Source organism: Lonchura striata, chromosome 2 (assembly GCF_050655825.1).
Source record: "Lonchura striata isolate lonStrDom1 chromosome 2, ASM5065582v1, whole genome shotgun sequence".
NCBI classification, from domain to species: domain Eukaryota; kingdom Metazoa; phylum Chordata; class Aves; order Passeriformes; family Estrildidae; genus Lonchura; species Lonchura striata.
In genome coordinates, this window is record NC_140704.1 from 114,045,290 (window position 1) to 114,060,000 (window position 14,711).

General features: G+C 43.6%; 1 protein-coding gene across 3 annotated transcripts in view; it reads right to left on the minus strand.

The window, feature by feature from the left end:
• KLHL14 (kelch like family member 14) overlaps window positions 1–14,711 on the minus strand; it is a 60,659-nt gene that overhangs the window by 45,213 nt on the left and 735 nt on the right. Inside the window, exons 1-2 of one of the 3 annotated variants that reach the window (XM_021525724.4) lie at window positions 14,293–14,534; window positions 12,338–13,320 (exon numbers count right to left, since the gene is read on the minus strand). In XM_021525724.4, coding sequence (XP_021381399.2) covers window positions 12,338–13,275 — 938 coding nt within the window. In that variant the 5' untranslated portion in view covers window positions 13,276–13,320; window positions 14,293–14,534. Of the gene's footprint in view, window positions 1–12,337; window positions 13,321–13,790; window positions 14,201–14,292; window positions 14,535–14,711 lie in introns of those variants that run through there. The other 2 variants (XM_085572063.1, XM_085572062.1) reach the window with 2 other exon arrangements.

Genomic DNA, 14,711 nt, shown 5'->3' on the forward strand with positions numbered 1-14,711 from the left:
AGCTCAGTGCACTCCAGCTGTGGGAGCTTTATGACTGAGGCACACTCATGGCTTCACTCCAGCTGTTACCTAAAATGTGTACTGGTGACCCAATGATTACACTTGCAGCAGGACTGCATCTTCTCTTGAGAAGAATGGTCAAAAATGAACTAGATTGTGCTGTAGACATGCACCAACCACAAGGAGCATCCTTCAGGAAGGGAACACACAGCTGAGGGCTTGATCCACACAATGCTCCAGAATAAAATTTGTCAAATGGCTGTCCCAAAGACAAGTATAGACTACAGATACATCTATGATAAGGATGGCCAGGGAACTATCTGGTATATGGCCTTATCTGTTTTTTAAACAGATTTAGGGCTCAGAGAAGGTCATGAATTGACAGTGGATGAAACAAAACCCTCAGTGCTGAAGCAGGAGTTTAACCATGGGGGCAGTGACACCATCCCACACTGTCCTACCCCTTGATTCTCTCCTGACTTGAGGAGAGCCCCTGCAGTCCCTCAGTCTTTCTGACAAGCCAGCCTTTGATGCCTGCACTGCACCTGCTATATGCTGTCAGTGAGGACTGTTACCTGCCCAGCAGACTGTGGATGTGTAGGATATCAGGAACTGTCTCATGATCACTGTCAGCACAGATTCCATAGTGAAACCAAGCTCTGGGGAAAGCTTACTAAAGCACTGCCAGCATATTTTAACATTCAGTCTCCCCAGTAAAGTTTTTAATGATTTGATATGTTCTATGCAACATGGGAGTATGATAAACTGTTTTTGGTATGAGTTAGGGATGACTGCACACGTAACAAGTGGCAGAGCAAACCAGAGCCATAAGTCAGTTATGCATGGCCATCCCTAACAACAGAGAATAAATTGTTTATTCCAACCCTCCTGTGTTGTATGTTATATCACAATCAACTCCCTGTGCATTGTAAAATTCAGAATGCCCTTGCAAGGTTTACTTGATAAAGGAGTTTATTTTGATTTTCATCTTTCATCTGTAAAACTCCCTTCTAACTCCAAAGCACTGTGAAAATCCAACAAATGGCCAAGGCTCAATAGTTAAGGTGAAGAATGAAATGTCAGATATAACTCTGAGTTTCCAGACTTTGGCAGTTGCAACTATCCTTAACATTACTTTTTCAGTCAAACGGCCTGAGAAGCTACTGTTTCTTAAGAAGAAGCAGTGCTGCTATATTGGTATGCTTAGAAAATACTAATTTTTAAAATATGTTTAAAATGGGAAGTAACAAGAACAAAGACTTTTAGTAAAAGTTTAGTAAGAACTTAACAGTCAGCAATACCTCTACCAAAAGCACAGGAAATTTTCACATGGCAAAGAAGAGATGTGTACTTATACCCAAAATATCTAATTCATCTGCATTGTGAGCTCTTCCAATGAATCAAGTAAAGATAATACAGTAGGTAAAGACTTGCAGGTTTTAAACTAATATGTTCCCTTAGAGCCAAATCTGGTTTTTAAGTCCTGATGTGAAATGCTGCAATTTAGGCTTTGAAAAAAAGATTTTCTTTATTATGCCATATTTATGTTTCATATTGCACTAAGCAATACTCTTAGAATCCTACAATGTGTTCTAAAATATGGAAAACATGTAAATAGCCACTGCTTATATGCAGAAGACTTTTCCAAATATTAATAAAAATGTTATTCAGTGAAACACTGTGGTGAAGACAGGATTTTAAAAGGTGTGTAATACATTAAGCAAAATAAAGCTTCCCCCTTTCATGTATTATTACATGTTTGCTATTTGGATAACTCAAGATTACAACGTGAAATGTTCTTTATTATATGTGATACGCTGTTTTTTGTTTTTTTTTTCTTCACAGTCCTTATTTTACAGTCTAATATCTAATATACTATTCAGTTACTGCTGTGGTTCACAGTGTCCCCAGCAAGGATTTTATGATCACCTTTTTTCCATTAACACTAGTGGGTCTTGGTCAGGGAAGGCTAAACCGTGGACAGGCAGGCTGATATCATGGCAAAAAAGTTGAGATAAATTTGTCCACATTGTTTTCTTGAAAACATTACTTAGACTTAGACTCCAAAACTCTAGTTCTCACTGATGTTGTTATTATTCTGCACACACTTTGCAGTTTCTGTTCGGCTAAGATTTTAAAACACTTAATTCACCTTAATTAAGTTCCTGGGTACCTCATGTGGTGTGAAATTTATTTTGTCTACTTACAAGACTGGAAACCAAAGTATATTTCAAAGTCAACATTTTCAAACTTATGTAGTTTCCCTCAGGCACACAAACTAAAGAATTTGAGTACACACAGAAGTGGCTTCATTCTCAGAGATACCCATCAACATAACTAAATCCTACTCACTTCAAAGGTAGCAGCAGATGCCCATCAGCTCTAAAACTCAGATTGCCAGTCCATGGTCTAAACTAATCATAAATATTCATGGCAAGAGGCTGACCCCAAGAGAGTTTATAGACTCACAAGAAATCAGTAGAAAAGGCTGTAAGAGACCTCAACAGTCCTGACAACCACTCCTACTCTTTTGCAACCTTGATGGCCTCATGCTAATAGAAAACGCGTGAATGGGAAATACTCTTCTTGTACATTGTTTTTCTTTATTAACATATCCATCAATCTTGCACTGGTAGGTTTTCCTTATCTGGGCAATTAGTAAAAGTTCATTCTACAAAAGCTGGCAAGAAAACAAGCCTCAACAACAGGTTTGCTCCAGACTCTTCCAGTTTTTAAACAATGCACTAAGGCTCTGCTTTCTGCATTAGGGAATGCAAAGAAAAGGAAAGAATACAACCATGAAGTGGCAATCCTGTGGTTCTTAATGCATCCAGTGTAGTGTTACACATCAGAAAAATAAGTGCATCCTAAGACATACAAATGGTCATCAATTAAAAAAAAGAAAATGAGTGTTCAACTATACTTTTCTCGTAATTATATTTTCATATAGGCTATCACCATGGCTTTGAGTATGGGTAGCTCTTCAGAGCAGGGACTTGACAGATATGATGGCATCCTTGCTCCTGTTTCAGTGCTGACCTTAAACACAGCAGAGCCAAACTGAACTCCAGGTGTTTTCCCACAGAACTCAAGCACAACAAAAATCAGCCATAAGACCAGCACAGACCCAGCAAGGGCAGGTGAATGCATGGTGAATTTATCTATATCCTCATATCTCATTACATCAAAGGATTTGAGAAACCAGAGTCTGTCAGTGATAATGTCAAAATAAGTAGCAAGAATCTCAGAAAAGGGGGCTGTGTTAACCTGCAGCAGAAATAAATTATTTCAGAGAGGTCTAGATACAAACCTTAGTAATAGAAGAAGAGAAACATACTATCCCAATCAACATTTCAGTTGCAGACCTTTTGTTTGTAAGCACCAAAAACTTAATTTCACCTTCAGAAACCAGGATGGTCTTTAGCAACCCTTTCCTTCTCAAAAGCCATCTGAAGAGATGCTGTGTTCAACAAAAAATGTAGTTGACAATTTAGTTTCAGTCTGCAAAACTGAACAAATGTTGCAAGCATCCATTTGCCCATGACTGAAAAAAAAATGTTTTGCCATCAGAACATAGGATGTGATTTTCAACAATTACCTTCCCAGCTCCTGGATGGGCATTTCAGTACAACAAAAGTATCATACGAAAACTGCTCATTTCAATGGATTTTGGCTTCCATAGCTGACTGCAAAGATAGCCATGATTAGTAACACATGTTTAATAGAGAGGAAATCTAATTATCCGGGAGTTTAACTATGAACTCGATGAAAGCCATAAGGTACAATGTAAAAGTTATTTTGGACAAAGGAATGTTATGAGGTTTTGTCATCACATAAAATGAATTAACAAACATCATAACCTATAGATGAATAGGCATCCAGAATCTCTTCCTAACCCTACAGCAGTGCTAGGGGAAGAACCTGAGTTCTCACAGTCAACAGATCAAGTCCTGCATAGTGTCTTTTTCCTTACAGATAAAGACATCAAGACTATCCTGATTTTGTCAAAACATAAAGCACAATAAAGTCTCTTGCAAATTATGACCAATAATTTTTTTAGTTCTTCAGTTCAAAGAACGTTCAAAAATTTGCTGAATGTATGGAAGTTGCTTTATGAATGGATTTTTTTGCCTCTTCTAATTTGCACTTATTGCCCCAGGCACACTAGAAAGGATGTGGAGAAACTTTCTAAAAATACTAAAAACCTGGAAACCAGTCTTATAGTGAAGATTTTAGTTTTCATCTTTTTATTCTCCATATAGGCAGGCTTGGCAGAAGACCCCAGTTTTCATTGCAGCAGAGCTCATAATAATGTTCACTGAAGAGGATATTAATTTAATACATGTTGCTGACCACTGACAGAATTAAGTTTAGGAAGACAAATACTAAGTTGAGAATGATTTGCTGCCGACATTGATTGTTGATTTTCTCCTCTGAATCGACTAGAATTTTTTTGTTTTGTCCAATACTTTAAAAAAAAAGCACAGAAAAGAATTAGTTAATATTTGCTTTAAAAGTAATCATTCCTTTTCCTTCTAAAAGCCGAAGTCTAAGAGTAAGTGAATATTTTACCTGGCAGGCCACACTTAACTGTTACAGAGTTACCTTACAAGTTAAAAGTTCCTTTATTTCTAAAGTTATCAGGCAATTTTCCATCCCCTGTATTAAAATAACTTAGAATCTGTTTGAAACTCTGAAAACCCCACTTTTCTTTAGGAAAGCAATCCCACTACTGTTGATCTCTAAATTAATATTTAAGAGTTAGCTTGAGCTTTTAGATGGAATATTTTTTAAAGTCAATATCCCTTCCTTTTTGGGGTAAAAGCTTCTGATGTAACACATAGCTTAGAAGTGATAACTATCCTGGAAGAGTGACACCTATCCAGTTCTCCTTTGGAAGAACACAGAGAAGTGTCCTTCTCATCTTTGCCTCCTTGCACTACTAAATCTGAATGCTAAAGATATCTAGCATTAGCCACACACTGAGTATCTGGAGCCCTGCAAGGGAAGTGAATTCAGAGGAATGTTACTAGCAAAGCCAATTGGTGAATGAGACACAAAATCTCCCGTGTCATGATTATTTTTGGTAAAACTACTCAAAGATTTTTCTCACTGACAGAAGTTCTAAAAAACCTTTAAGTAATTATTTTTATCCTGAATTAAAAAAAAAAAAAAAAAAAGAAAATGTCAAAGATAAGTACTTTTGCAAATTGCTTCCCTTCTTCAAATAATTTTGTTTGGCCTTTTTTTGGGTTTGGTTTGTTTGCTGGTTCCCTTTTTTGGTTATTTTGAGGTTTTTTGTTTTGTTTTATTTTGTTTTGTTTTAAATTTTTCTTACAGAGGTTATAAAATGGAAATGCTTTATAGAATGCTTCAAAGTCCTCAAATCATCTTTTTCATTTTTGTCCCCTAGGAAATTTCAACCAACTCTTATTTTTTGAAGTTCAGACTTTGTAAAGCCAAGAAAGTCCTTTTTAATTAGATTCTGTGTCTGATGTCCATGTCAACAGAAGGCTGACACAGCATCAGAGGCTGTGTTCTCTCCAGCTGAAGCTCCTTTTCCTTAGGAAGCTGAAGGAAAGAAACACACCTTGCTGCCAGCTCACTCAAGGTATGACTTGCTACCTTTTCCACTGGTTTGTTTGTTTTTTGTTTTTTTTTTTTTTTAACTGAAAGAAGGCATCAGTTGGGGAATACAGGAAGAACCAACTGTGGCACCAACTTCTATTTACTTCCAGCTTCACTGCAAACCGTCTGCTTCCATTGAACTTGGCAGCTGACAATATTTGCTCAGTTTATTGTCTGCTTTCCAAGAATACAGCAAATGTTGACTACTAAGTACTAAGCATGACAGTTTTTAAAGAAAATTTCAGGGAGGCAAAAAATGTTAAAAATTATGCCAGGAAGTATCCACCAATAGTTTCTGACTTTCCATAGTCTTCAATTTCTTTAGATTATCCTTTGGTAAATGTGTAATACCAGAAAGAATCTGTTTCAACAAAATCAACGTGAGAGATATTTACAGAGCAGGGGAGTCCAGCTCAAACCCTTCTTTTAGGATTCCTATTCCCTGTTCAATCTTTCCAGGCCATGCTGAGCAAAGGATAATAATAAACCTTGCTCTGATTAGAAAATGTTTTGGATTTTTAAAACATAGGAATTGTTTGAAAAGATGAAACAGTGTTTTTTACAGATTATACCATCTTTTTCATAACATGAGTTTATCAGAATTGAAGCTTTTTCCTGACAAACTATTTTCTGTTTATTTTGTGTTCTACATTACCTCTCTTCACTCCTCTTGCCCCCAAGGTTCTCTGTGCTTTCTCTTCAAGTACAAATCCAAACAATTACACCATCACAGCTCTGTTCCATTTACTGCTCAGCAGTTACAGACTCAGAACCTCCATATTCTTCTGCAATAAAGAGAAAAACTATAGTGACCCCAGGCCACAACATGCCCTCTAAGACTCTCTCCTTTCTATCTCTTCTCTCCACATGAAGGTGATGCACACTGGGCAAAGAGTGAACAATAAAGTCTCAGGCCAGTAGCAAAGACATATACGTCTGATGCTCACCATGATCCTACAGCACTCCATTTGCAAAAAGGTACATCCTAAGCAAAAATCATTCCAGGAGGATTTTGTCTGAAATGGGACTTATTTGTCTAGAAGGCTCTGCACCATTTGTGACCTACATACTCCCAACAGGACAGAGATGGATTGTGCTGCCAAATAATGAGCAAGAACAGCGCAGGAGCTCATGGTGACAGCTCTGCTTTTAGGGACCTGCATGACTTGTAAAACTGCTATATAGACTGTCACAGGTGGTGGAAAGGGGCATTTTTGCTCTAGCATTTGAGGAAGAAGTTCCCATTTTTGAAGGCACTTTGTCATCAGTTTGCATGGCTTACTAAGATTACTTGTTTTTAAACTTAGTTTAATTTTGCCTCTAGAACAAGCTGTTCTGAAATGCAGTGAAAGATTTCCCCTCAGAAAAAGAGCTTGGAGATGCAGATACACTCATGAGTTGGGGTAACAGAGGATGCCAGAGAGGGGACAGATAAAGTTCGGTAGATGGGATCTGGGGAAGAACCCTATCATTTAAGGACATGAATCAGGAGGCACTGCCAGTTCACAGAGGACACTATTCCAAGGTAGTGTCTCTGACTGGGAAACTGGCTGGCAGAGCAAGTACCTGCACAATGTGCCTGGGAACTCTTCTTCACCTGCAGCTGTTGGACAGATGGCTGTCCATAAAAAAGGCCATTAAATGCTCTTCATAAATTATGTTTCTCCTAAGAAATACTATAACTGACCCAAAAAAATATCTGTCACCTACGCCTCTGCAGCTCTCAAGGATTTTACCAGCCAGGACATATGAATCTTTAAAAAGGTTCCCAAGGACTTTCCCGACCCACAGCACTCCTTTTAGCACAGTGGTGCTCTATCTGTCCATAATGTGAGCTCCAGGCCTCCCACCCTTTTGGAAACTCTGCATCTCTCCACGTACACTTCAGCATGAGCAAATGAATGCACATGAGGCAAGTAAGGAAAGTAGGTGAGACTAACTAGGATTAAACTGACTACAGGTCTGTGGTTCACTACCCCACAGCCTCTAATGTGTCAGTCTCCCTTCTGCAGCTCAGCTGAGAGAGTCCTGGCACATGTACAATTCCCGGATATTAATTCAGGCACATAAAAACTGATCCAAAGCTCACTAAAACAAACCAGAGTCTCACATCCACTTCATCCATACTGCAATGCAAAACTTAATAATTCACATACATTTTAAGATGTGTTTTTCCATTTCATGATGGAAATTCATGATCTGTAGTATTTCTCACTTGCAATTGATCATGAATAAGAATATTAGCTAAAAATCAAAATATTGCTGTTATGACCACAAAGAGACAGGTAGGTGGCTGTAACCAGAAGACAGAGTTTCAATGAAAAAACACACACACTTCTTTTTACAACCACCAAACATGTCCTGCTGAGATTCTACAAAAATCTCAGTAGAAAAAGAAGTCAAATTGAACTACGGTCTGTGAGATTTGGAGACAAATAGTGTATGCAAGAAAGAAATTATTTAATTGCCAAGGGATGTAACTGGTTTCTTCAAATTTTTAATCTCCTCTGTAGAAAGTAAAGTAGATCAGGCATATATGTGTTCCACATAAATGCCACTGTCTCATGCTGTTCAGTACCTTGCATTTTCCTTCTTCAACAGTTATCATCTTCCTACTGAATGAAACTGTTCATATCTTCATCACCTGTCACTGTTTAATTTGCTATCACTTCCACTAATACTGCCCACTACTAAAGAGTCTGGATGACACCCTCTTTCAACTGAAATGAAATTTAAAAAAAAAAAAAAACACAACAACAACAAAAAAACCCCGCAAACTAAACCAGTTCTACAACTATCTTTAGCAGGACCAGAACTTGTACTTCTAATCTCCCCAACGTCTAGTAGTCCAGGGAACGAAAGTATAAAAAAACAGCTGGGTCTGTACATGCTGGGACTTTGCTGAAACCATAAAACAGCACGGGCAGACTTAGCCTTCTTATCTCTTTGTCTCCTTATTTCCCCTCTTTTCTCTTGTGCTCTTTAATTCTGTATTTTCTGCCTAGGACTATTTCTATCTTATGTCAGCTGGTTGATCCCGATCCATTTTTCCTCCCCAAATTTGAAAAAGCTTTTCCAGAAACTGCAATACTCAGCTGCCATTGACAACAGATACTGTTTCTGCCAAGAATTAGTGTTCCCCCTTTTGTTTCATTCCCTATCTTCTTTTTATCTGCCAGGGTCTTTTTTCTTTTGCTAATTTCCTTTCTTGTCTAGTATCCAATTCTTACATTTTTCTGCCTTCAAAACTATCCTTCTCTCATCTCTTGCCTCATTTGTACTGTCCTATTTCCACTACTTATATCCCATTTCTCCCATGGGGTATCTTAACTCTTTTCTTTTTTCTGCATTTCCCCCTCTCTCCCAGTTTTACTTCCCCTCAGTCCCCTCTGCCTTCAAGTATGCAGCTGTATTTGCTGCTCTGCCGGCAGATCCTGGGAGGGGCAGACCAGCCCAAACACTCTTTGCTGGTGAGAGGAGCTGCAGGTGGTAATGCTCTATCCCCAAACTTTTAAAAAATTGAAAATACGTACTATATATTGTATAAAATACATTATATTACACAATAAAACACAGAGACGTTTTCATCAACTCAGTACTCTGGTGAGGATCCTAGAGTCAAATAAATGTCCAGAATATGAACTTTCCTCTATCGAAATGCATTTTCTTCCCAAAACTACAGAAGAGGATACAGCACAGAGCTACGTGTCTCTTTCAAGGACAGATAAACATAATTTAAGACTAATGTTCAGGGTCACTCACCCCACTTCAAGTTGAAATCAACTATGATTTTTCCTAGTGACATCAAAACTGACTGTCTCCAGAGGCTTTAAGAGCAGCTTGTATGCTGAGGCCCTGGTGAGGTGAGGATCACTGAGCCAACAGTATTACTAACTTTGCTTAGAGCTGAGCATCTGATGAAATGGCAAATCAAAGCCAAAACACCCATCCCCTGTGCTGAAGTCCTAAACCTCAGAGTGCACAGCAAGGTTCACAAGGCAGGAACATAATTCCTCAACTTTTTAAATTCTGATCATTTAATTGTTGTACCTTGAAAATTAATAGTACAAAAATACATCAGGACATTGAAGCATTACCTTCTCTTAGGAAATTTCATGAAAAAAATTTTACTGTAGGTAAACAGTGTTTTTCACTGCAGCACAAAAGACAACTCAGGTACTTCTAACCCCAGCATCACTTGCACTGCAGGATCTGCATTTGTGGCACAAAAAACATAATTTGCTCAAAGAGCACAGACTGGCTCTTGTGAGCCCAAATCTCTTTTTCCTCCAGCCCTGACCACATTTCAGAGGAGAATCAGCATATTTTGAGCTTCCCTTTACATTTATTTCCATTAAGAAATAGAAGAAGCCATGATGCCAATGTACTCCAGAGTGCATATGGATAAGTAACATAGGTGCTTTTAAGTTTTTTTTTAAAAATGCAGAAAAGTTATTGGCAAATTCTAACACTGAGTGCAATTCTCATTTCTTGAATATGCAGGAAACAGGTGGCTATGGCATTGGGCTGCTTGCATTTGTCATCAACCCTTACTGTACTGTGCAGGAGCTATTACACTGCACAAGAGGAAAAGTTAATCTCTTTCTAAAGACATGTGCATCTTTGGTGAATGACCTTTCATTAAATTCCAAATTACCAAAGTCACCATTACTCACAGAAAAAAGTAATCAGAGTTTTGAAGTCTTTTTCTGTGTAATAATTTTTATGTATTTGCACATGTACTTCATTGTTAGTTACTTTTAAGATTTCCTTCTGCAAATTAGTAACTTAAGGAACTCTTTGCAGATTTTCTTCCCTAAAATTTTACTGAATGAATGTCAACCTGTTAAAATTGCTACTTTAGAAAAACTATGAGTAACAGAGAGGATAAATCTGGAAAACTCTGTAGTCTTGAATGTTTCTTTTTTTTTCCTCCTTCATGTTTAAGATGTCACTTGTACACTTAGGCAGCCTGAAAAAATCTTAAAGTGATTAAGATTCAAAGATGGGCCTTTGTGGCCTTTATGAATTTCCAGGAATATCATCCAAGACCAAAAATGAAAATATAACAATTTCATTCTGCATTAGTAATCATTCCAACATCTCCAACACTTTAACATTTGAAGTAAGTTCTAATGCCTGCTTATAAATAAATCTGAACAGTTTTGCTCCCATTTCACTGCTACTAAAGAACAATTAAGAGAAGCTAGTTACAAGACTGTTATTAGACACACAGTAAAGTTGGGAAGGTGACAGCACGTTTTCACCCACTGTGGTTAAGGGTGTCTGAAATACCACTGTCTGCACAGACATGCAGACCTACTACAAATAAAAAGAGTAGCATTTCTGGTATTTGGAGTCTCTTGTAAGTCATTAAGTGCAACTTAGACTCTCATCTAGGACTACCTAAAGTACAATCCCTTTGTGTATGCTCCCACTTACAGGGAAAGCCAGCTCCCAGCACCAGCAGTATCAGATTCTTGCAGCATCCATGACATTTGTAAGCATTCAGTGGTCAGAACACCACTACATATCCTTCAAATGACATGGACCACTGAAGCTGGAAAGGTATCTTCACTGAACCAAGCCGGCTGGTATCTCAGCAATCCACCAGGACATGAGCACCAGCTTGCCCCCCGGTGGCATGCAGAATCTTGCCTGAGGAGTTCATGGGGTTTGCATTTTTGAAAGTCATCACTTTTGAGCGTTGAAATGCAAAGGGTAGGCACCAACTTACAGCAGTGGCATCTCAGAAATACTTTACGCTGCAAAATAGTTGTATTTGATGTTTTTGATTTCAGAGTGAGAATCAGTTAGACAACAAGGTGATAAGCATGACAGAACACTAACACAGTGAGCTAGCCAGAAATAATAAGAGGGCACACCATCTCCAAACTTAAACCATCTGAGTAGCGCCCATTACATAAAGAATCCTCTGCATTAATGCTAATAGAGTGTATTATTTAAAATATTTATTAACATACTAGTTTCTTGCTGCTGTCAAATCATTAGTAGTATGCACCCATTAGTCCAAAAGCTTATCATAAGCTGAATAATACAAAGTGTGGTTTGATTTCTGTGCTACCATATCTCTGTATTATACCAACATTAGAAGATGGTATTATCTTTCCATCTGTGAATGAAGTACAAACATATTTTTAAAAAAGATAAATAAATTTTGTGTATGTTCAGTCCTTGTTAAACTACGTTCACTTCCTAACACCAACCTTGTATTGTCAATCTTTGACATCGTGATTCATTACCTTATTAAATGAAAATAACTGACATGTCGTAGATGTAAGGACTATGAAGTCACAAGTTTCCACGCACACCCAGGGACATCACCCCACCATCAGCAACATCAGGGCGTGCATGGATGATACAGTTATTTATGAAAATAACAGATGTAGGACTTGGCTATTACAGTTTAAAGACGTAACTCTTTGTTAAGGAAAACCATTGTGGCAGAAAAAAAAAATTATTCATTATGGTCAAAAAATCCCCCCAGGCCCAGATTCCCAACGCGCGGGCGGCCAGAGGGCCGAGGGGAGGGGACGAAAAGTTTGGCGGTGCAGGGGGCGGGCGGCTCGGCCCCGCCGCCGCCCCCCTCCAGCCGCTCCGGCCGCCGCGCCGCCCCCGGCCCCGGCCCGCGGGGTCTGTGCCCGCCGGGACCCCCCGCTCCCGCAGCCCCCTCCCCGCTGCCGCTCACCTGCTGGCCAGGCTCTGCCGGCAGTGCTGCCTGAAGGGCATCAGGTGGTAGTTCATGGCGTCCAGCAGCAGCTTCTGGCAGACGGGGTCGGTGCGCATGAAATCCACCGACTGCACCCGCTCCACCAGCTCCGGCGCCGGGATGAGGGCGAAGCGGAGGCGCTTCATCAGGTCCGGCGCGTACTGCATGCGGGTCTCCCGGTCGTGCTCCAGCCAGAGCACGGACATCTGGAAGAGCGCCAGCTCCGACTCGACGGGGGGGGGCAGCGAGTCGAGGAGGGCGCGCATCTCCTCGAAGTTGAGCAGCAGCACGTCCTCCACCAGGTACTTGTTGGCCAGCTTCTTGGTCTCCTCCAGGCCGTGCAGGGCGGCAATCTTGCACACCTGCTTGTAGTTCTGCACCGAGATCTGGTCGTTGAGGAACTGCACGCACAGCTTGGTGACCTGCGGGATGTGCAGGATCTTGCTGACCGACAGCACCTCCTCCACCGTGTCCAGCGAGAGGGTCACGTTGGCCGTGTACAGGTACTCCAGCACCAGCCGCAGCCCGATGGACGAGCAGCCCTGCAGCACGAGGTTGTTGATGGCCCGCGGGCTGGCCAGCAGCTTGTCCTCCGGGGAGGAGGCTGGGGTGCCGGGCTCCTCCTGCGTCTGCGGCGGCGGCGGCTCCTTCGGCGGACCTCCCAGCCCGTCCTGGGCGCCCGGCCCCAGCCCCAGGGCGTGGGGGTGCCCGCCGCTCCCGCCGCCGCTGGAGAACAGGGATCGGAAGTACTGGGAGCAGGAGGCCAGCACGGCCTTGTGGCAGTGGAATTGCTGGCCCTGGGCCGTCAGGGTCACGTCGCAGAAGAGCTGCTTCCTCCACAGCAGGTTGAGGCCGTGCAGCAGGTTGTCGCTGTGGCTGGGGTCGAAGGTGGAGGTCCTGTCCCCGGATCTGGACATGGCGAGCGGCCTCCGGCACACCTGCCTTTTAAGCCCTCCTCCAACCTGGGCAGAGGGGTGGGGAGGAGAGCGGGGTGGGGGGACACACGGGACGACACAACAATAAACACAGAGCTTTAGAGGCCCGGAGGGCGCATCCCGGCTGTGCGCGCAAGGGTGGCGAGGGGCGCAGCCGGGGGACGGGCTCCCCTCTGCCCGCCGAGCCGAGCCGCCCCCCCGCCCGGGACACGGACGGGCTCGCTCGGAGGGGCTGCAACTTGGGAGGGCTGGAGGAGATCTGGGGTTTTTTTGCCTCTCCCCTCTTCACCCCCGCCCCCGTTTTCGTCCCTCCTCGGTACAAACCGGGCAGTTCTCCAGGGGAGGAGCAAGGAAGCCAGGGACATTTTAAAAGCTGAGCCACCCCCTCCAGGATCCCCCCTCCCAAACACCCAAGCAATCAAAGACACCCCAAATAACAACACCACCACCCCTCTCTCCCCCCCGCCCCCCAACTCCGCGACGCCCAGAGAAACTACCAAGTGACTGAAACTCTGCCGGGCAGGCGAGCAGCCCTGCCCGCCCCGCTCGCCGCCAGCCCCCGGTCTCCTCCGGCCGCTTCGGCAACTCGGCGGCGCCCGGACCCGCTTCCTCCGCGGGGGCGGCGTGCCCGGAGCGGGGGCTCCGGCACTGGCCGGCACCGAAGTTGAGCCCCAGTGCTCGGCCCAGCGCGGGGGTTGCAGTACTTCGCACCCCGGAGCGGGGACGGGGGGATGGAAGCGGCAGCCCCGGGCCCGGCGAGGGGCCGCCCGGTGCTGTCCTGCCCAGCTTCTCCTCGCAGCAGACGGCGCCGCGGCCGTAACTCCGGTAACTACGTGAAGTTCAAGTTGGGGGAAGGACGGGGGAGGCGGCAGCGGGCGGCGGGGAACGGGGCCATGCCCGCCGGCCCCCGGTCCGGCCGGACCCGCCGCGCCCCCAGCCCGGCCCCGTGCCCGGCCCGGGGAGCGGGGCCGGCGAGGCTGCCCCGAGCCGCGGCCGCACCTGCGGAGGCTGCGCAGCCACCGACCCGCGCTGACCGCATCCCGCCCCGCGGAGCGCCGCCGCCGCTCTTCCTCCTCCTCCTCCTCCTCAGCGGGATCCCGCCGAGACCTGCTCCTGCCATTGCAGCGCGCTCAGACGCTTCTCGCCGATACTGGGCTTCCTCTGCCTCCCTTCACCCCCGCCTCGCCCCATTTATCGGCACAGCGAGGGGCTCCCTCCAGCCGCTTCCCCTGCCCCGGCGCCGCTCAGCCCCGCTCCGCGCCCCGCCGGCGGCTACAGAAACCTCCCGGAGCCTCTCCCTTTAAGTGGACCCGGTCAATCCCCCCCTCCCCACCGCAGACACACACACACACACACGCATACATACATACATGCACACACATACACAGACACACACACACTCCTCCTCTTCTCCCTCC